The following is a 23,848-nucleotide window of genomic DNA, read 5'->3' as shown; positions in this document are numbered from 1 at the left end:
AAAGCAGCTGTTAAAACTACATTGGGCATGAAAGAAGATGTTCTTTTGCTAACATTTATAACATAAGCAGAATATCTGTAGCCGAGGGTGGATCTTCCTTTTTTTTTTTTTTAATTTTATTTTTTTGATGTTCCAAGATTCATTGTTTATGCACCACACCCAGTGCTCCATGCAATACATGCCCTCCTCAATACCCACCACCAGGCTCACCCATTCCCCCCTCTCCAAAACGCTCAGTTTGTTTCTCAGAGTCCACAGTCTCTCATAGTTTGTCTCCCCCCGATTTCCCCCCACCCTCTTCTCTCCATCTCCCAATGTCCAAGGGCCGTTCTTCTAATGCTCACTTTTTAGATCATTTCATCACCTGTCTGCTCAATGAGGATAACAGCATTCCCAAATGGTAATGGGCATCCTAACATGTGGCAGTCACAGCCAGGTTCAAATGACAGTGAAGGTTCCTGTAAGAGCTCATACTGTTTAACGGGAATGCTGGCAAGACGAAAATCCTCTAACCAATCCCCCTGGCCACAAAATTACTAGGGGCCTGTTTTTCAATCACGTCACATATTAGAGGTCCCTGAAAGCACTCTGACAAAGGGTTGGTCAGTTCCACAGGCTAGCCAAGCAGCTAACATGACAGCTTTTCATAATGGAACTTAAAAGCGTTCCATCCTGATAGCCCTCCCAGAGATAACAGGAAAGGTTGTAAACCGATGATAGCAGTGATGCGACATCAGTTCCATAATGAGGGTGAAAATCCCCCGGACAGAACATCCATATTTATTAGGCAACTTGGGCTGAAAATCAAGGGAATGAAAGACCATGTAAAAAATATTATCCAGTTGATTTGCTGACAAACCCACTTCCCCAAAAAAGACCTGTTAGTCTTCCCCAAGACACTGCGTGTATCCTGACCAAGGACATTCCTGCCACTGAACTAATGGAGATGGAAAACACAACTTGATCAAACTAGAAGCTCAAAGGTGGAGAGATTCTTCAGGTCATGCTACCATGAAGAACCTGTCCGGAATCATTACGCTCTACCTCTAAGTGCTATGCTCGGCAAAAGCTGCTTCCAAAAAATATCTGTGGGACCTGAAATTTCCAATCCTTGACCTGCTATGTTCTATAAATCAGGTTCTTTATTCCTAACTCTAGTTATTTCAGAGTAAAAACAACTTGATCCAGATCCAAGGCAGATGACATAGCACTGGTACCTATAAACACTGGTGTCTTGGGCCCAAGCTTCAGCTGTGAGCTCAGATCTTCAAAGCACAGGGCTCACAGAAACTGTCAGGAAAGCGCAAAAAATCATGTCATCAAATTCTCAGTCTACAGGAACATCTAAATATTTAAATGGTGGTCCCAATCTTGAACCGAGCTAATTCCTTCTTTAAAAACCACCCTCCCCTCAGTGCTTCACTTCGCTTTCTCTAGCCTTCCTTCTGGGACCTAATGACCTTCATTTGATCCCTCCTGGGGCTAATCATGCCATGCAATGCTTGCTCCTCCAGAAAGCACATGGACTTCACAGAGAACAGTGGAGTAGGGGAGTTAAATCAACTTGCATTCAAATCTCCAGTCCCATGCTTCCTAGCTATGGGAACTTGAGCCACTTCACCACTCCAAGTCGGGGTGTCCTCTCAAGGAGGCTATTTTAGTCCCCTTAGTGTTGTAAGACTCAAATGAGAATGGATGGAAAGCACTCAGTCAAGACCTGGCTCACAAAAGGGGCTGAAATCACAGTAGTTCCCCTGTTCCTCCACACACAACATTCAAAGCCAAAGTGATAACCATAATTTTGAATACAACACAGATTCCGGACAAAGCTGATCAAGTCCCTCAGATAAATAGAATTCTTCTCCTCAACAAAAACCTTCCAGAAACAGTAGTCTGACTTCCACTGCCCACTTACAATAGATTATTCTAATAGCAATAACTTCAAGTAAGCCAAATAATAGGGGAGGGATTTGCAGCTATAAGCTGATGAGGGAGATATTGGAGAGACTGCCTGTCCTTTAAAGTTACACCAGAGCCGTACATGTTCTCAGTCGGTGTCATGATCTGGAGCAAGGTAAGCTTTTAGAAAAGGAGAGCCAAGTAGCTTCTATTACTTTGGTGAGTGGCAGTTAGGAAGAAGAAGGGAGAGACAAGAGAGGTCAATGTCCAATATCATCTACCACAGACAATTTCTAAAAGCTCTCATTTTAAAGTTAAAAGATCCTTAAGAAAAAAAAAAAAAAGCTAAGATTAAAAATCTCTTGTACCAGGGCGCCTGGGTGACTCAGTGGGTTAAAGCCTCTGCCTTCGGCTCAGGTCATGATCTCGGGGTCCTGGGATCGAGTGCCGCATCGGGCTCTCTGCTTGGCAGGGAGCCCGCTTTCCTCTCTCTCTGCCTGCCTCTCTGCCTACTTGTGATCTCTATCTCTCTGTTAAATAAATAAATAAATACATACATCTTTAAAAAAAAAAAATTCACTTGTACCTTGCTATAAATTGTCTTAATCAGATAATTTCCTTCTCAATACCCCAAACAAAACTGGAGGGTTAGATGTTCTGATTCAGGATAAGGAACTGATCATGGGAACATGATTAGGCTTGGGTAGGACACTGATTTTTGGGGGAGCAAAACCAAAAAAGAGAAGACTGGGTACTAAAGACCTGGAAAGCGAAAGAAATACTGCACAGGACACAGCAGTTAAAAAAATCGCAGGGCGCCTGGGTGGCTCAGTGGGTTAAGCCTCTGCCTTCAACTCAGGTCATGGTCTCAGGGTCCTGGGATCGAGGCCTGTATCAGGCTCTCTGCTCGGTAGGGAGCTTGCTTCCTCCTCTCTCTCTGCCTGCCTCTCTGCCTACTTGTGATCTCTCTCTCTCTGTCAAATAAATAAATAAAATCTTCTAAAAAATCGCAACAGTCTGGAGTTAACAATCACGTCACAGAGTCATTACAAGTCATTTTCCTTCCTTGGCCTCAAAGGACATGTCACCATTTCAAATGATAGGCAACAATCACTGTGAATCCAATGAGGGTCTGTGCCCAGGGAACCCCTATGCATGTCACAGACGTAAAACTTCTTGAGCACTGAACAAACAAAGGGTTGAATAATGGCTGAGAGCAGGATGTCATCTCGAGACTTTTAAAAGGTTTTTCTTTATGTTAATATTTTATAAGCATCTTCATTACTCAGTTACTTAAGCTACTCAATTGTCTGTCACTCGTGACAGGAGGCGTTCTCTGCACCAACTACAAAAATGCTGTCTTAAAGCATGAGGTTCCAGAACACTAAATCTGTAGCAGCTCTAATTGTTTTGTATGCAGACGGTTTTTAATGCCTGTCCACTTTTAAAATGTTAATTGACCCTTAGACCATGCCAGAAACTATTTGACAAAGACCCATCCAGTTACGAGTCTTATCACCTTACTGCTTTATTCCCTTCCCTACACTATTCCACCTCCCCAGCCCAGCACCCCTGTTTTCCACTGCTAATCCCCACCACACCCCCACCAAAAAGTGATTCCCTTTTGCTCCGTGGAATCTCCGTTCCATCACAAATTCCCTTTTATCATCAAACTCTGCAGAGTTCTCCTTCCACCTCTGAACCTTGAGTAGCCGCCAGCTTGCCTTGGAGGACACTACCTTTCTCCACAGGTGCTTTTTGTGTATAAATCCCTGACCAGGGGGCATGCTCCAGGCCTTGATTGGCACTTTTAAATAACTGTTCTCCTAGGGGCGCCTGGGTGGCTCAGTGGGTTAAAGCCTCTGCTTTAGGCTCAGGTCATGATCCCAGGGTCCTGGGATCGAGCCCCACGTCGGGCTCTCTGCTCAGTGGGGAGCCTGCTTCCTCCTCTCTCTCTGCCTGCCTCTCTGCCTACTTGTGATCTCTGCCTGTCAAATAAATAAATAAAATCTTTAAAAAAAAAATAACTGTTCTCCTATATTCATTTAAAAAATAATCCCCCCACTTTGGAACCTCACTTTATCCAACTCTACGTTTCTGGCATCTTCTAAGTGCCTTTCCCAGAGCATTCTTTTTGCACTTAAGTATCTGGTTTACAGTTTTTAATCTCCAACTTCTAATCTTTAAAATTTTTAATAAGGAATCTACCTGTCAACATCCTTCGTGAGTTCAAAGTCCACGTGGGCAATTTACTCAGTCTCTTAGCTTTGACCTTCTCAATGCTAACAAACTCATCCCCACTCTTCATTCATGTTCACCCATGACTCGGCCTGGATACAATCATCACCTGTAACTACATCAAAATCCCACTCTGTGATGACAATTCTCTGTTCTTGTTTTTTTGTATGTGTGATGACAACTTTCTCCGTCTTTTTATCTCTTGGTTGTCTTACCTCATTTTGTAGCCCCATATTCACTTTTTTTTTCCTTTCTAAGACTCATGAACCTACTGACTAATTACTTAAAAGAGCTCCCACCAACACCTTGATGATATTTTACACGACTTAAAAATCCAGAGGCTTGGATCAGTTCTATAATCTATCTTCACTGTTCCTATACCTAATCTTTCTCTCTCTCTCTCTTTAAGATTTTATTTATTTATTTGACACACACACACACACACACACACACACACACACACAGAGGGAACACAACCAACAGGAGTGAGGGAGGAAGAAGCAGGCTTCCCACAGCCCATCTGGGGAGCCTGATGTAGGGCTCAATCCCATCACAACTCCAGCCCATATCTAATCTCCTGGGAATGGGATGGAAAGAGTCTAAGCATGCAGATTTTATATAACAAAAGGATGGTTTTTAGACTGTTTTTGAAATTAATTAGGGTTTCTCCAGTTTATCTTATCAACTCCTATACCATTGTTTGTTGATCTTAAGCCCCCAAACTGACTTCCCCCCACTTTACACTTCATAAATGATCCTCTCTTCCCAGAGAAAGGAGAGGCGATCAGGCTTAAACACTTTGAAAATCTCAGCCCCCATATCCCATCTAAAAACAGAATCTGTGTCCTCGTTTCTTTTTCTTCCAAGTCTCAAAACCTCCCCAAACTGTATCACCTAGTTTTCTTCAAATGGAAAAAAATGCCAAGTGACGAATCCACAGCAGCTCCCCCCAACTTCCCACTAGCCTGTCACCAAACCTATCAAAAGACACCTGCAACCTTCCAGCTGTGAAATGCAACCAGATTGGATGATTAGTGTTTGCTTTAACTTACTTTGCTGTTGCATGGGATGTTTTTGCCCATTTCATTCCTTAGATCCCAGTCACCATTCTGTGTTATCCCGGTGGTTTCCCCTTGCTCTTCCTGCATGTAACTGCCAGATCACTTAACTCCTCAGGCCTCATTGCTTGTCCGCTCCTCTCTGTGGGTGATCTTGTACACTTCCAAGACCTTAACTATCACATACAAAACTCAGAACTATGGAATTTTTATCTTGCCTGGATCTTTCCATTTTGTTCAGATATTATTATCCAACTGACTGATAAAAACGTCCAAGAGAATGTTACCAAATGACAATAAACTCAAGTGATAGAAAACGTGAATGCTCTCACCCCAGATTCCCTACAGTACATGGTGGCACCATTCACTCATTATAGCTCTCACCCTCATTTCCTACGTCCTTCACTTCTTGTACCAGGTCCTGCTGAGTTGTCTTCTTTAATATTGATGCAAGTCCAAGTTTTTATAACCCTTCTACCGAATCATTGTTAAGAGCCTTTCCCATCATTTTCCTTGCTCTATCTAGCTTCACCCTGTTTCTCTCCACAAACACATATTCTTTAAAAACAAAACAAAACAAAAAACAAAAAACTGTCCTCCTACACAGAGACGCATGTGATCTTTCTAAACTACAAGTCTGATGACACCACAGTATGTACTAAGACCTTTCATTGGACCCTTGTTACCAAAGACTAGAATTCCTCAAGCCCTTTAACACTTTACGATGGACCCAACTTTACCTTCCCAGCCTATTTCTCATCACGTTTTATCTCACACCTTACTCTTCATACTTCCACTTCTTTACCATGTATGTGATTGGTCTGGTGGAATTCTCACACTGTCCTACCGTTTTTAATGGCCACCCATTCTGCTAGACTGTCAGCTCCTTGAAGACAGACACCTGTACCTATGTCCCCACAAGCAAGACCCCATTCGAAATTTAATAAACGTTGACTGAGAGACTATGAAGCGTCTTGAAATCAAAGAGTGGTCCAGAACTATGTCTGCCATTGTCGAATCAAAAATACCTTTCTAGGAAAACTTTCATTGTCATCCCAATCTTTCGCCAACTGTAGGTGTGCTTCCTAACTTCCAGCTCATCTCCTTGCCTCCTGATTGGACAGTAAGGAGAAGTCAGAGAACATTACGAGTTAAGAATGATGCTACAATGAGCAAAAAAATGGTTCTGGTTCGTGTGTCTATTTCAAGTCTCCACTGTTTAATACTAGACTTGACTGACTTGACTAAAGGCCACATTCATCAACAGTCAGCAGAGCTCAGACAAGGCCCACACCTTCTACGCAGCGACAGCCCTCCTGGAGCACCCGGGCGTACATGTCCACTTTGGACTGGGAAAGGAGCTGGTCCCCAGTCAGGTATGTGTTGTGAGATGAGGCGATGTAGTAGTTGCACAGGGGCTGATCCATGTCCTGGTACACTTCCTGGTGCAGCGGGTTAAATATGTCACAAGCAGGACTACGCATGAAGTTCGTGAACCCTATGGAAGAAAGAGACCGTGAAGGACTGGAGCTTTCAAAGCACGGGTGCTTACTCAAACCCACTGGGGACAACAGAGGTCAAAGTACGTTCAAAGTCATTAGCTTATTTACACTCAGGACAGCTACTGGGAGGAATACTAAAGCAATAAGATTTGCTTCAGGTCAATGAGTATCAAAAATGTAAATACGACGGGGAAATAGTAGTTTAAACATAACCTACAGTCAACTTTTCAAGAATTTTGATTAAGTTCTTGGGAGAGGGCTTACTACAAAGCCATTCGGTAGCTATTGAACTCAAGCTATGACTGCGGAGCATGATCTAATAATGGGTGACTGATGCAATGGTCAAGCCATATTGACTCAGCTTGACCAGCTCGACCGTTGGTTGATTGACCAGCAACGTGATAAGTTATTAATTCAAAAAACAGTACTGTTAGTGCCATAGTTGAGGCCACAGGTAAAAAGTTAGGCACTGCCTAAATTCAGAGTGTGATTATTGGACTATGAAATTGGTTTGAGAAGATGCTGCTAGTAGCTGGCAACTTTTTAATGAGTTTAAAATAGTGTTTAAAGATCACGAAGAAATATAGAGAGCAAATGGACAGTTGCCAGAGGGAAAGGGGCAAAGGGCTGGGCAAAATGGGAAGAGGGAGTTCTAGGCTTCCAGTTCCAGAACAAACAAGCCACAGGAATACAAGGCACAGCATAAGAAATACAGTCAGTGATACTGTAATAGCAATGTAACAAGACAGACAATGCCTACACTTGTGGTGAGTATGACATATATGTAAGTTGTCAAATCACTAAGTTGTATACCCAAAACTAATTTGACATTGTATATCAGCTATACTCAAATAAATAAATATATATATATATAATGTAGAAAATCCTATGAGTTTTCCATAGTTTTTCAAAACAGAACACCTGAGTAGAAGAGGCACTCATCAAAAATGAATAAATATGGGAATGATCTCCAACAACCTAAGCGGAATCATCAGGGTAAATTGTTTCAAGTCGTCAAGAATTACGTGGGTAAAACAGTGTCTGCAAATATCCTCTGAGACTCTGGAGAATTTCTTCATTGCCTATCCTTATGTCCATAATGGAGAAATCATGTTTAATCCCATTTTGGGGGGCCCCACCAGAAAAAAAAAATTCTTGGCCTAAATTAATTTATCCTCTCTAGTTGTTTTAATAATGGTTCTTCATGAAATAAGTTTTAAATTATTCCTTTCTCTTAATTACCCTCCACCCCAGGAAGTAAACCGGTGATATCAAAACCCTCTTGTCCACACTGAGTCTGAAAGTAGAGGAGAATAGGAGGTCAACAATCTAAATTAGTAAGATAAACTATGGCTTTGGATGCTCTTGAGGGCAATGAAGTGCCCCAGTGGGGGTCCTCCATTAAGATTGCTGGTTCTGCCTGGGACTTGATCTCCTATTGGGTAGCAGCCTAAAGTTTATTTTCCCACATATTTTAAATAAATATAACTTATACATATACGTACCTAAATTCACATTTATATGTAAGATCCTAGAAGCTAATTCTGAATACATAACTGTGGGCGAATTACTTAATTTGAGAGTCTCACTTCCTCAACTATATAATAAAATAGTTGTATTAACAAAATTTAGGATTCCAACAACCTCTCCACTGCTACCAACTAGGGAAAACAAGTTCATTGCCAATATTTTTTTTAAAAAACATGTACTTTCAAGTCCCTAGTGTCATAGGTTAGTTATTTTAAGACCAAATTTCCTTTTTTGCAATTACCAGGTTGAGGCTTTCCAAAATTAGCCATTTGAGAAAAGTCCAAATATTTCTTGAGATCTAGCATATGCATGGTGGGATAGAGTTGATTTGCTTGGAGTGGAAAATGCATATCATCATTTAAGAAGTAAGAGAAAGAGCAATATCATGGCATCTGTTTTGTAGGAAAATATGTTGTATTGTGAGTTTTATTTGAATCATCTGTAATCCATGAATACCTCCTGATTTTCTAAAAATTTTGCTAGAATTTAACTTAACAACCTGAATTGAAAAATGAGAATGGTTATTTTAAGGGAGGCAAACCCTAAGAGATTCTTACCTATGGAGAACAAACTGAGGATTACTGGAGGGGAGATTGGTGGGGGATGGGGTAACTGGGGGATGGGCATTAAGAAGGCATGGGATATAATGAGCGCTGGGTGTTATAAAGCAACGGATGAATCACGAAATTCTATCCCTCAAACTAATATTACACTATATGTGAACTAACCTGAATTTAAAGAAATCTTGAAAGGGGGAAAAAAAAGAGAGAATACTGGTTATTTTACCTTCTATGCCAAGAACATTTTTTGCCTTATTTTCTTCTGAAACTTCAAATTTTCTTACGATGTCAAGACAATATTCTGTTGTCACATTACTCATCTAAACAAAACAGAACATTAGTAAAGCACCTACAATTTCACCAGATGCATGCCTCTACACACTTTTTAAGCATTCCTGATACAGAGCAGAGTGGTTAAATGAGCAGTGTTTGAGATTACTAGTGTCAAAGCAACTTTATCTTTGGGAAATGATCATCTCAATCCTTCCACATTATCTTTCAGATTTAATCAGTGAAAACATCCCTTCAAGTACTAGACAAATGTACTCCACGAAGCAAAATTAATAAAACTGAACCAATAATAAGTGCAAATCCACTGCCAAAATCTACACATTATAAGCTAGTACCTATCTACAAATTAATATTTTCTAGACAAACACTAAAATTTGCCAATCATAAATACAGATAGAAAGAAATTATTCCCTATCAAAACAGAATGCTCTAGGTAAATCCATACGTGTAGGTGTAGATCTATAGATCTTCCTAGTGAATCAGAAGAGCAATCTGCCGTGATGATTCAAGATCACAAAGGTGAGTGAGAGAAAGTAAAACCAGAAAGCTAGGTGAAGCAGCTAGCATAACAAAGAATTCTGGAGCTAGATGGCTCATGTTCAAATCAGCCAGCTCACATCATTAACAGTGGGATCTTGAATGAGTCACTTACCTTCTCTGTGGCTATCTTATAAGGCAGTTGTGAGAATTAAATTAACTACAATCAACATGTGACATCAAAAAGGCAGTGCAGCCTACTAAGTAATTCTCAAGGTCGCTGCATGAACATTACATACTCAGTGTCACTGAGAAAAGCAAACTCTTCTGGAATAATTTCTTTAATTAAACAGCAACATGCAGGATATGATATTTTGATCAAAATTCCACTGAGCCCCACAGTCTAACAATGACATTTAAAAATACTAATGAATAGTGATAGGGGAAGCTAATCCTATGAGCCAGGATTTCATACTTCACAGTGTTTTTCAAATAGTCTATTAAGTCTTAGGTTCAATAGTTACATTTTAGTGAAATCTAATTTTTCTAAACTGTCTATCTGATAGCATTTAAACCTTTTGCAGGGGAACAAAAGCTCTGTTATGCAGCTCTTTTTTGCCTGCTTGCAAAAACAGAGACGGCTTTTTCCCCCAAACCAGCTGTGTAATACGCCTAATGCATCCATTGCATAAATTTCACAACCCTTACTACATTCAGAGGTTTATATTGCCAGACAACATCAGAAAATACCATAAAATAAATGAAACCATGCTACCTATAAGAACTCTATTGCCCTACCCAGGCTTGGAGCAGGCCATTAATTTGTCCGCAACATACTAGAAAGGTTTACCACGTACAATCTAAAAAACAAATAATTTCTCACAAAGTAAGAAGAGCCAAATTGATAACAACAACAACTAAAAATTCATGCGCCGTGGGAAGCCTGAGTTTACACTGCAATTACTCGGTTTATGAAGCAATTTGTTCAGACATGTAGGGGTCTTGTCCTGGACTCAGGTAGTCTACCAGGAGCCCATGGGATCTAAAAAATAAACAACAAAATACCATCATCCTGGGATAGAACTAGTTGGAAATGAACAGGGAACGTGTCACTAGTTCAAGATTCAAAGCAGAATGTGTTAACTAAAAGCATTCTATTGGGGAAGTAAATTGGTGCAACTATCAGTAGACATTCTAAGAAGCGTACAATTTTCTGGGCATGATCTAAAAATAAATGTGAGGGGCACCTGGCTGGCTCAGTCAGTTGGGCATCCGACTCTATGGATCTCAGGGTCATAAATTCGAGCCCCACGTTGGGTGTGGAGCCTACTTAAAAAAACAAAACAAAACAAAAGAACAGGAAGAAAAAAAATGAAAGGTAATCCATTTCCTACCAAAATTCAAGTATTAAGGTGTAACTTGGTGATATACAGTTGTAACACATAATAATGAGAAAGGAAATGTATAACTCACTCAGCTTCCATGCCTCCTCCATTCCCTGGTCTAATTTATTAACCTTCCCAGTAGCTAACCTTCCCAATAGCAAAATCCTGCATTTTCTACAACACAATTTTTTAGACCTTATTTTAAAAATTACTGTGAGATTTTGCTGTATGAAGCAGGGTTCAACATAGATTAATGCCCTGTATGGTTCCTTTCTCCTTGTTTTGTGACATAGCTAATAAGGAAAATAGAAAACAACTTCTCTCTACTGTTCCCCGTGGAGCACATTCGTAAGTTTTGTTTGGTATCAATATCTGAGGCACTTGCTTTTTCCAACACAGAAAACTGTTCTTTCTATACCAGGCAACAGGTGCTAAAAGAGCTTTAAAAAACCTGAATACAATAATGATTCTTTACCTTTATATAATGCAGGCACTGCTGTGCAGTTTAGAAAGAGCCTTCGCGTGCATAATTGTAAATAGTTCTTACAAAAGTCTTGTAAACTTGGAATTTTAATCCCCATTTTACAATAGGAAAATTTACGCTAGGGAAGGTTCACTATGTCAAAGTCACAAAACCAACAGAAAGCAGGACCACAGATCCGATTTCAATCTTCTGACTTCAGATCCAAAGCCTTTTCTTTTACACTATACCTATCATCTGGGAGTTCTTTATTTGTACTGAAACACTGAAATGCTTACTTTCAAAACTGATGGTTTCTTTCAATATAGCTAAAACTCCTAAATCTTAACTTCTTACCTGTGAGATGCCTTTTTTTTTTTTTAAGATTTTTATTTATTTATTGACAGAGAGAGACACAGCGAGAGAGGGAACACTAGCAGGGGGAGTGGGAGAGGGAGAAGCAGTCTTCCGGCTGAGCAAGGAGCCCGATGCAGGGCTTGATCCCAGGACGCTGAGACCGTGACCTGAGACTCCTAGGATCATAACCTGAGCCGAAGGCAGAGGCTTAACCCACAGAGCCACCCAGGCATCCCCTTTTGAGATGCTTGGAGGTCTCAAGTTAGTTACTGCAGTTTAACTTCTTTGACTAGTCCAGGTTGGATTCCATTCTCCTTTCCTTGTTTGCTGTAATACTTAGCCTCATCCAAAAAAGACTATCTGGCCCTCATATTAAAGGTCAACCCACTTCAGATGGACTAGGTACAGAGATCAAAGTCATAGGTCTCTATATCACATACTACTGTTCTGATACTGACTTTTTATCCCCAGCTTGTACAGTATCTAGCAAAGCTTGGACAACGAGTGAGAATTTCAAAACAAAGAAGTAAATAATTCTATTTCTTATAGCTATGATTCCCAAAGCACACCAAACCCAAAAATCATAATGTAACTTGCAGAAAATTTTAATATTGCTAAGCTCTTTTCAATTTACTTTTATCAAAGTAATATATTCATAATTAAATGTCAAAACTAAGATGCTTATGATTGAAAGTAGAACTCCCCCTTCTATACTGAGAACCACGCTCCAGAAAAAACAGTCAACATTTCTAGATATTTCCATTGGAAGAAGTCTTTATATTCCTGACTATGATGATAATGATGATATATATATATATATATATTATGATGATAATGATACTATTGATACTAATGATACTATTTTCTGTTTTTATACACTTCAAGCATTGTCTCTTGACTTTTTTATTGTGTTAGATAAAGATTTAGCCTGTTTGGGCCTGCAAACTTTCTCCCTCTACCCCTCCACCCAGGATAGCTATTTCTTAATTTTTATTAAAATACTGTTTAATGTAGATTATTCTAATTATGCAAATGTTGAACACTGAGTCTATTGTATAATGATTGTGTTTCTTACAGAATTTTTTTCCAATCTGTTAATTACTGCAATTCCTACCCAATGGTTAATTTCTAGTGTCCCTCTCATAAATTCTTCCTAGTGGCTCTAATGGCTTCTCAGTTACCAAAGGTAACAAATAACCCATGAACTCCAATTTTTTACCCCCTACCAAGGTCCTTCTTCTTCCAGGCTAGTAGGATTCCAGCATTTTATTCAGCTTCGGTTCTGACTTCTTCCCCTCATGCTCCTCAGAGAACGCTTGGAAAGCAAATTATTTCTTGCATAAGTGTTCTTGTGTACTTGTGTTTTACTCTGCATACACATTTACTCTGCATACACATTTCTATTGTAGAAATGTGTATGAAAAATTCTAGGTCAGAAAATTCTAGGTCAGAAAATGTTGCCCTATGTTTCTGGTTTCTGGAGTTGCTGATGAGAAGTCTGATGCTGTACTGATTCTAATCCTTTGACAGGACCTGTTTTTGTTTGTTAATTGGATCAGTGTTTCTTTTTTCCTCTCTCTCTCTTGCTTTATGTAAACCTTCAGGGTTTCACTTTATCCTTGGCATTGTGAATTCCATTATGATTTATCTCTGGGTGCATCTTTCTTTTTTTTTTTTTTTTTTTTTTTGAGAGAGAGAGTACACGAGTGCAAGGGGCAGGAGGCATGGGCGGGAAGAGAAAGAAAGAGAACCTTAGCAGTCTCCCCACTGAGCACTGAGCCCACCCCAGGCTCAATCTCACCACCCTGAGATCATGACCTGAGCTGAAATCAAAAGTCGGACACTCAGTCGACTTAGCCACCCAGGTGCCTCTCTGTGGATCTTTATATATTAACTGCACTTCACACTCAGTGGCCCTGTCAACCGAGAGAGTTCTAACTTTCCATGCTAACCATTTTTGGTATTATTTATTTTATAATTTCTGCCCTTATATTTGTTCTTATCTTTTTCTGCAACTGCGATTACTCAGAGAGTGGACCTTCTGGATCAATCCACTAATTACCTTATCTCTTCTTCCTATTTTCCATTTTTTTTGTGTTTGTTCTACTTTATGGGTGATTTTCTCACTATCTTCTAAGCCATTTATTGAATTTAGTTCTCTGCTCTGCTCTTCCCCTGAACCGTCTTTTCCCAGTGCATAGTGTTCTGGCTTCACGGCTGCAGTTTTGTGTTCCATCACTCTGACATTAATAGCAGTTTTTAAGATGCCTTTTCCCTGCATTGCCTCTATTCCCTCCAAGTTTACCTTGGTCTCTGTATTTTATGGTAGAGGATTTCCTCAAACATGGTAACCTTGCCTTTTTAAAACCCCTTTTTAAAATTATTTAAACATGTATTTAAAACCCAGTCAGTAATAAATGAGTTGGAACCTCTGTATTCCTGGCAGAGCTGACTGACTGGTGGGTTTCGCTGGAAAAGTTCCTGGCTGTACTATTTTACTAGCTATCTGATGTAAATATCTTCAGGTTTGGGGTTTTTCTTCCTGGAATTGGTGTATTAGTTTCCTAGGGCTGCTGTTAATGGATTACCACAAACTTAGAATTGATTGTCTCACAGTTCTAGAGAACCCAAGTCCAGACTCCAGGTGTTGGCAGGGCCAATTCCCTCTGGAGACTCTGAGGGAGAATCTGCTCCATGCCTTACTCCTCAAATCCGCTGGCTGCTGGCAAACCTTGGTATTCCTTGGCTTGGGGCTTCACAAGTACAGTCTCTGCCTCCATGGTCTTCTGTGTGTCTAGGTTTTCTTTTCTGTCATTTCTAAGAGCACTCATCACTAGACTTAGGGTCCACCCTAAATTTAAAATTTTATCATCTCAACATCCTTAACTTAATTACATCTACAAAAACCCTATTTCCAAGTAAGATCACACTCACAGGTATCAGGAGTTAGGACTCGAGATATATCTTCTGGGGCCACTATCCAACCACCATGGCTTATAATATCCTCCTATTTCCTACCTATAATTTCCCCTAAATAAATGTGGGAGCAGAGTATTAGAAGAGGGGTATGGCTCTCCCACTTCAATGCACAGAAGTTCACTTTGTCCTTGAACTCATTACCTAGTTCTCTGAAACAAGCCACCCAAAACCTAGAAGCTTAAAACAACCACCACTTTTCTTTTTTTCTTTTTCTTTTTTTTTCTTTAAATCACATTTGTGCAAGCTGGTAAGTGGGACTGGATTGGCTGGACAGTTATTTTGTTGTTTTCACCTACTAGGGGTTGTTCAAGTGACTACAGGTACCCAGTCCCCTGACTACAGTTCAGTGGTCTAAGATGGCCTCACTCACATGCCTATGGTAGGTGCTGGCTGCTGGTCCTGGGCCTCTTTCCCTGAGAAGTCTCTCATCCTCAAAAACACTAGCCCGGTTTTTTCATGTGGTAGTTGCACAGTTCCAACAGGGCAGGAGTGGAACCATCAGGGCGCCCAGGGATTCCTTGTTCATCATTTCTGCCATAATCTGTTAGTCGAACCAAATTCTGAAGCCAGCCCAGATTCAAGGGGCAGGAAAAGAGTCCACTCCTTGATAGGAGAAGAGGGAAGGTCACATTGACAAGGGGCACGCAGACAGGAATAGGGGAATTCCTACAGCCATCTTCACAGACTATCTACCACAATTCCCTGTGTCCAGTACTCAGGGAGGCCTGGCACACCTTGGGACCCTTCCAGGCCATCCTTCTCCAGTTCTGACTTCCCCTGTTATGTCAGGTTGGAGAAGGAACAGTCGTCCTGCTGCAAGAGGTAGGAGAGAGGATCCAGAACCCCACTTCCAACCCATGCTTGTGTCTGTCACCCCGCCTCATCTCCTATTTTCAAGAGCATCATGTGACTTCGATTCTTGAGCCTTTCTGGGATTCCACTGAGTGAGTGAAGTCGATTCATGTTTCTTGCTCTGTAGGCTTGAATTTCAGGGTCTTCTTTAGATCAGACAAATTTCAAGATTTTGTTGTTCTGTCTCCTCCCTTGTTCTCTTTGTCCTTGTCATTTTATGCAGAAGAATAGAAGTCTCTTTCCTGAATCTTGGGGTAATTTCAGAAGGGAGTGGAGGAACATCTCTAAATGAATGGTCCTTCAGTTTGCAACTGAATAAAAAACAATTTACCTCCCCAAACTGGCTACCTCTAACTCATCCTAAAATTCAACCACAAATTTCAAAGCATTAGAAGGTATAACTATTTCACAGAAAATGTCATTTGGGAACTATATTTGAGGCAGCAAAATATTACAAGATATAATTACTCTGAAAACTCTCAATTGCTTTAACTGTGAATAATTAAGTAAATGAAACAGAAACTCAAGAAGGACTCTTAAAAGGAATGCTTTTATGATGAGGAAAATGTTTAACCAAAAAATAAAGGTACACTGGCACTAAAGGTAGTTATAAATGAAGAAGTGTTTATAATTATTTCTCACAGAGAGACAAGGTGGAATGACCCTGACTCTCACCAGATCATTCTGGATTCAGTAAAGGATAATGAAGCGAGATGGTACAAGTGACACTGGTAATTGGATCAGAAGAACCACGGGACTACTTGAGCAGAGAGAATAAAGACACAACGGGGATAACTGGCAGAAGCAACACAATGATAGAATGTATATATCCATGCCAGACAAACAGTAACAGTAAGAAGAAGACCCTCTAGCAGGAGATCCGTAAAGCTCTGAAAGTTCCCCTGGAATTAACCATCCATATGTATATTTCAGATGAAAGTGCAGAATAAAGAGAAATCTGCTTTCCATTGCTCCACGGAGTGTAGCCTTTGCACTCAGTAAACAGCTAGATGGTTGCTCAGACAGCAAGGATGCTTCACTCCTCCTGGCTCTCTCCTCCATCCACGAGACACAAAAGGATAGAAAGTGAACACAAAAGGATAGAAAGAAACTAGACGCTTGTTAAAAAAAGCTGTCAGGGGGATGGGGGAATGAAATCCAATTATCGCTCCTGAACCAAAACTCTGAAAAGAACTGAACACAACACATTCTGCCCCAGCGCCATCAAATGCATAGTAAATCTGGAGAAGACGTAGATTGCTTTTCGGCAAACACAGTGGGTAAAAATAAAACAAAAAACCTCAACCAGACCTAGTACTCTGGAATCACAGACCTGTGGATGTCGGTCATCTTTATTTGCAGTTGCAAGGAAGCAGTGAAAGAGAAGTGTCAGCCCGCTGGTTTCTTCTTAACTGGCACTTCTTCATGGGTATAAAACAGAGAGAGAATTTCTCCAAGCACATCCACGTTTTAAAAATGAAAGGCCCTAATCAAACAGCAGTTGGGCCTGTCAAAGGTATGAATTCAGGTCTCAGAGAGCCTCAGTGAAATAAAAATTTGACCCGTGGCCAATATTTGATTTCATATAATCTTTGACAACATATGTGACCAGCAGTGATATTTCATTTCACAACTGCAAGAATCAGTAAAAGTTGAATACTCTGGTGTCTACACTAATCTTATGCCATCAGAAACGAATGAATTACTGCCACATGAATCGTCAAATTGTCTCCAATTTGTTCCATTGTGAAAATCCCGTTTTAAAACTTAAAATCCCACAAAACTCTTAACTAATGACTCTCTTGGTGCACATTTAGATGGTGCTCAATTTTTCTCTATTTTAAAGAATGCTGAAATGCACAACTTTACATCCTTTTTTTTCATTGTACACAATTATTTCCTTAGAATGAACCATAGAAGTAAAACAGATTGGTCAAAGTTTAATAAATTATATAAAATATGATCATTAAACTGTCCTAAAGAAAGATTATACCATTCCACAACTTCAAAGGAAATGAGACACCATGTCTGATAGAATTTTTTTTTTAATCTTTACTGATTTTGTGGGTAAAAAATGGTCTTTTCATTTTATTTCATATATTTGAATTCCTAATGAAGGGTGAACTTTTCAATAGGCTTATTTACTTTTTATGAAATTTTTATTTATTTATTTTTTTAAATATGACAGAGAGAAATTGCAAGTAGGCAGAGAGGTAGGCAGAGAGAGAGGGGGAAGCAGGCTCCCCGCTGAGCAGAGAGCCCGATGTGGGGTTCAATCCCAGGACCCTAAGATCATGACCTGAGCCGAAGGCAGAGGCTTAACCCACTGAGCCACCCAGGTGCCCCGACTTTTTATTAAATGTTTAATGTTTCCAGTGTTCTGCCCAAGTTTCTAATGGGTATTCATCTTTTTTCCTCAGTAGTCTATGACAGCACTTCCCACATTAAGGAATTTAACTGTTTCTCCCTTTGTATATTACAAATATATTCCTAGTTTGTGCTAGACATTAATTTTATGGTGTTTGATAAATTGGATCACACAGAAACTTAAAAGTTTCAAGACATTAATATTTTCCTTTATGGCTTATGTGTCTTGATGTATGATAATTTTTTAAAAATTCCTTTCAGATTATACCCATATGTAGCTTCAAGCTAATTTAGAAAATTAAACTGGATACAGGTAATCAATCGTCTGCCAGGGGCAGATGTCATAGAACACTGGCTTCTGTTTTCCCTAACAAAAATTTACCCGTTGAATGTCAGTATAACCAAAAGGAGGGAAGAAACACATGCCCTTTAGCAAGTGACATTCACTATTGCTATTCAAATGGACCGGGTTAATTCCACTTGTCCAAATGAATTTAAAGTCAGGAATTTTAAATATTGTAATTTTAATTTGTCACATTGCTGTGCTTCTGAATATCTATGTCAGAGGCCTTCTTCACATTCAGCATTATAATCAATGTTCAGTTTGATACTGTGAGATTGGAAAGGTAGATACCAGCTCCCTTTTATAGATTAGGAAACAAAGGGTCAGAAACAATTATGTATGACCTGCCCAAGATTCTCCTATCAATAAAGCCTGTAGGGCGTGGAATGTAGATCTTCTGAGCTCCCAGTCTAATGTTCTTTCTACAGTATTAGAGGAGTTGTCCAGGTGAGAGTACAAAAGTAGCTACAAAAGCAGAAAACAGAGAAGCAATGTATATAGTAGGGCTTATTTTCTGGGGGGGGGAAATATTCTTCTATTACTCCACATCCCCATGTTGTATCTGTATCATAGCTAACATTGTTAATGGAGAATCTCTTCCTTTGCCAAATTAGCAAACGAACTAAAATAACTGATTTTGATAGAAACATTTGCTAATACTTGAAAGCAACACCAAAATCTGTTAAATCTGAATCTGTTATTCCTAAAATGTATGTGATTGTGGAATGGGGTAAAGTAAATCATTACCAAATCTAGTGTATCTTTTTCTGGCACCAAGCAAGTTTTTGATTCTCCAACAGAGTATCCAACAATGTAATTTAGTTCCGACACGAACTGCCAGGAGTTAGCATTAGACCCCACAGGTAAAGTGCTCAATCCCTTAGACTGCTCCACCTCAGATTCTAGCCGCAAATGAGGTATTCAGGCTACCCCCATTTCTGCTAGGCCTACTACAAATTTGGGGGTTCTGTCAGAGGAAAAACAGACCATGGGGTACCTGGGTGGCTCAGCCAGTTGAGCATCTCTCGGTTTCCACTCAGGTCATGATCACCTGTGTCCTGAGATCCAGCCCCACTGTCAGACTCTGCACTCAGCAGGGAATCTGCTCAAAGATTCTCTCCCTCTGCCCCTCCCCCATGGCCCACATGCACCTGTGTGCATGCTCGTTCTCTCTCTCAAGTAAATAAATCTTTAAAAAAAAGAAAAAACAGGGGCACCTGGGTGGCTCAGTGGGTTAGGCATCTGCTTTTGACTCAGGTCATGATCAAAGGGTCCTGGGATCAAGCCCCATGTGGGGCTCCCTGCTCAGAAGCAAGTCTGCTACTCCCTCTCCCTCTGTGATCTCTCTCAATCTTAATCTCTCAAATAAATAAATAAATAAAAATCTTCAATAAAAAATAAAAATTTAAAAATTTTTTTTAAAAAAAGAAAAGAAGAAAAAACAGACCTAGACACTATTTAAAGCAATAAAAACAGATTTTAATCAGTAACTATTACAATAGGGGAAAAGAGAACTCCAGTATATAATACTGGTTCAGTTCCAGATACAGGATAAATACGAGGGCTTTATACCCAAGAAGCTGGGTGGGGGTCAGTGGAGGAAACATCAGAGATAAGAGGGGATTCTGGGTAAACTTACCTAACAGGGTTCTTGCTAAAGGAAAAGTGGTGATATCACCTAGGAGATGGTGAAAATAAGGAATTTTATCAGCTGTTGAGGTGATCAGGTATCAGAGATGTGGGTTTTAGTTAAAGGGACTTAGCAGGATTCTTGCTAGAGCTGGACTCTTGAAGACAAGGCCCAACAACAGAGCCTAGTCAAAAAAAAAAAAAAAAAAGGACTCAGAAGAGCCTGCCTAGAGTTTAGTCAAGGAGAAAGCCTGTCAGTTCCCAAAATTCACTAGAATGACTCATAGAACTAAGAAAAGTGCTTTATTTACTAGGACTGATTTACTACAAAGTATACAACTCAGGAATAGCCAAATGAAGAAATGCATAGGGCAAGTGTGTGGGAAGGTATTCAGATCCTCCGTGCCCTCTCAGGGTATACCCCTTCCCCTTCCCAGTACATCCTGTAGCTTTGCCAACCCCAGAAGCTCTGCAAACCTTGTGGGGCAGGGGCTTTGGTAGAGGTTCCATTATGTAGGTTGATTGATTAAATCATCCCTCCCATTTGTGACATCTTTAAAACCTAGAGGAAATTATGCTACATGAAATGACAAAGACACATGATCTCACTGAAAAAGTATTATCTAAAAAAGTCAAACTCATAGAAGTTGTCTAGGTGGCTCAGTCAGTTAAGCATCGGCCTTTGGCTCAGGTCATGATCTCAGGGTTCTGGGATCGAGCCCCACGTTACGCTTTAATATGTGAGAGCCAGGGCACTTGGGTGTCTCAGTCAGACCTGCCTTCGACTCAGGTCATGATCCTGCAGTCCCAGGACTGAGCCCCGAATCAGGTTCCCTGCTCAGTGGAGAATCCGCTACTCCTCTGACCCCCTCTTCATGTTCTCCCTCTCCCTCTCTCATTCTCTCTCTCAAATAAATAAATATAATCTTTTTTTTTTTAAAAGAAACGTTCTTATTTTAAATATATTTAGGGGTTCTCTTTGCTAATCAGGACTTAATTTACTTAGTCTTCTGATATGATCCAATGTCGATTTCCTATCAAAATTATCAATGAATTACTATATTACTAGTTAAGAATTATGTCATAGTTGGGGTGCCTGGGTGGCTCAGTCGGTTGGGTGTCTGCCTTTGATTCCGGTCATGATCTCCAGGTCTTGGGATTGAGCCCCATGTCAAGCTTCCTGCTCAGCGGGGATTCTGCTTCTCCTCCCTCTGTCCCTCTAGCCCGCTCATGCTCTCTCTCTCTCCAACAAATAAATAAATGAAAATAAGATCTTCAGGAAGAAAAAAAGAATTATGTCACATTTAACAAATACCTAAAATACCGACCTATATTTTTAGTATAAAGAAAACATAACCATTATATCTAAAATGAAACACATGAGAAACGTCCTTACTCTGTGGAAAAATATTCAACTTATTTCAGTTAAAAAATTATGTGAGTGTTCAATTTATCACTCCCTCATAAAAGCTGCTAGAAATCTGTTAAAAATAACTCATAAGATTTTTTGATGGAATTGTAATATTTACTCCTCTATCCTAAAGGTAGAGTGTACCTATGTCCAACACCAGAAGACACCTATATAGTTGTATTTTTAAGTAAACAATTCAATTCAACAGTCTAATGATACCTTTTGTTCCACCTTCAAAAACTGCGCCAGCTCGTCCACAGTTAGGTGATCTTTCTTGTCACTGTAGCTCAACAGCAGCAAATAAAGGTCCCGTCTCAGTGACATCATTTTGTAGAAAACACAGAATTCTTCAAATGTCAGAGTTCCTTGATTCTCATCTGTATCAGCTTCCTAAAGGCAGAGGAAAAAAAAAAGGTATTGTGAGAGTTTGAAATAGGAAACTCAGTACTGGGAAATCATATTTACTATAAAAAGGCTAGAACACATTTCACAAATGGTAAACACATTCTTTTCAAGCACACATGGGTCGATTTAAGTTAACTATTTATTAGACCACAAAAAAAAAGATTTATGTTATAAAGATTCAACCTTATAAAAACCAATTTCTCTGGTCACAGTAAATTTATATAACAACCAAAAAAAAGTTTTTTAAAAAAATGTCTGAAGACAACATAATACGTTTCTAAATAGGAAACGAAACATACAAGTGAACACATGCACTACAGATTAAAATCCGTATGATGACTTAAAGCAGTAATTAGAAGGAAATAAACTTTTCAACGTATTAGAGAACAAGGTAAACTGAAAACAGATAAGATAATAATTCAACTCAATAATTAAACTCAAAAAGCTAGAGAAAATTAGGCTAAAGAAAATACAAGGAAATAAATTATAAACAAGCAAAAAGCAGTGAAATAGAAAACAGATATATCATCCAAGGGTGACAATTAAACCAAGAGCTGGTCTTTCGAAGAATGAAAAAGAAATGTTGAGGAGTGCCTGGGTGGCTTAAACAATGCCTTCAGCTCAGGTTGTGACGCAGGGTCCTGGGATCAAGTCCTGCTTCAGACTCCTTGCTCAGCAGGGAGTCTGCCTCTTCCTCTGACCAACCACCCCTCAGGCTTATTCTCTCTCAAATAAATAAATAAATAAATAAATAAATGAAAGAAATCTTTTAAAAAGGAAAAAAAAAGGAAAAAGAAATGTTGGACAAGACAAACCAGGAATAAAAGAGAAAAAATATTTAACATGTTATGAAAATACTAGTCTCTGACCAGCTTCTGAACTGTAATTCAATCAAATACAATTTTTAGGGGCACCTGGGTGGCTCAGTGGGTTAAGCCGCTGCCTTAGGCTCAGGTCATGATCTCAGGGTCCTGGGATCGAGTCCCGCATCGGGCTCTCTGCTCAGCAGGGAGCCTGCTTCCCTCTCTCTCTCTCTCTCTGCCTGCCTCTCTGTCTACTGTGATCTCTCTCTGTCAAAGAAATAAATAAAATCTTAAAAAAAAATACAATTTTTAAGTATAATAGAATCTCTCTTAATTCAGCCTCGGTAGCTTATTGCTCTTACAGCCGTCAGAATCATTGGTACTTCCCCGTTTTCCCTCCACAGAAGTCTGAAAAATCTCCCTGGACTGATTTCTAGTTGAAATTATTCATTTCTAGAAATATTGAGCAAGAATCTTTCAACGTGTATCTTCCTACTGATTGGCTGAATTTTTGAGGAAACTCTAAAATTGTTGGGAATATGTAATGAGCAGCCAATCCATTCATATGATCTTCATTTTAAGTGAACACAGTTGTCACTGAACCAAAACTGACAGGGAACGAATGGCATCTTGAATTGCCCAGGTTTTGCAACATCTATACTCAGCTGTTATGGGGTTTTAGACATAGCTTTGCAAGTCAACATGTTCATAAAAAATATATTTTTAAAAATTTTGCTAACCTTGGGATAACTATGAGCACACACTTTAACCAATATTTAAATCATACACAGTTTCGTTGTGGAGCTGACTGGCTTCAGTCCTTTCAAAGGTAGAAGGAGAATGGTCTATAGAATATCCAGTTTGGGAACCTGAGATGCTTGCTTGTACAGTTACTGCGTCTTAAGAAACTGGGTCTAATATTCAAAATTTCTGCCATACCTTTGTTTCAAAGTATCTAACCCTAGATACAGAGGATAAAAACATTTTTCAAGACTTCCTTATAAATATAAACAATTAAGAACAATAAAACTCTGACATATAAACAACAGCATTCAAAGACTTCAAAAGTAGCTATCCCAGCAATGTCCACAATAGCCAAACTATGGAAAGAACCTAGATGTCCATCAACAGATGAATGGATAAAGAAGAAGTGGTATATACACACAATGGAATACTATGCAGCCATCAAAGGAAATGAAATCTTGCCATTTGCGATGACATGGATAGAACTAGAGGGTATTATGTTTAGCAAAATAAGTCAATCGGAAAAAGACAACTATCATATGATCTCCCTGGTATGAG

At 39.6% G+C, this 23,848-nt stretch overlaps 1 protein-coding gene across 6 annotated transcripts in view; it reads right to left on the bottom strand.

Moving 5' to 3' along the window:
• PLCH1 (phospholipase C eta 1) overlaps positions 1-23,848 on the bottom strand; it is a 216,306-nt gene that overhangs the window by 51,341 nt on the left and 141,117 nt on the right. For all 6 annotated transcript variants that reach the window (XM_059391691.1, XM_059391692.1, XM_059391694.1 and 3 more), the window contains 3 exons: positions 21,558-21,728; positions 9,014-9,107; positions 6,490-6,693 (listed from right to left, as the gene is read on the bottom strand). In XM_059391691.1, the coding sequence (XP_059247674.1) occupies positions 6,490-6,693; positions 9,014-9,107; positions 21,558-21,728 (469 nt within the window). The remainder of the gene's footprint in view (positions 1-6,489; positions 6,694-9,013; positions 9,108-21,557; positions 21,729-23,848) is intronic.

Source organism: Mustela nigripes, chromosome 2, assembly GCF_022355385.1.
Source record: "Mustela nigripes isolate SB6536 chromosome 2, MUSNIG.SB6536, whole genome shotgun sequence".
Taxonomy (NCBI): domain Eukaryota; kingdom Metazoa; phylum Chordata; class Mammalia; order Carnivora; family Mustelidae; genus Mustela; species Mustela nigripes.
The sequence above is the reverse complement of the archived record's forward strand: the minus strand, read 5'-3'. Positions and strand labels throughout refer to the sequence as shown.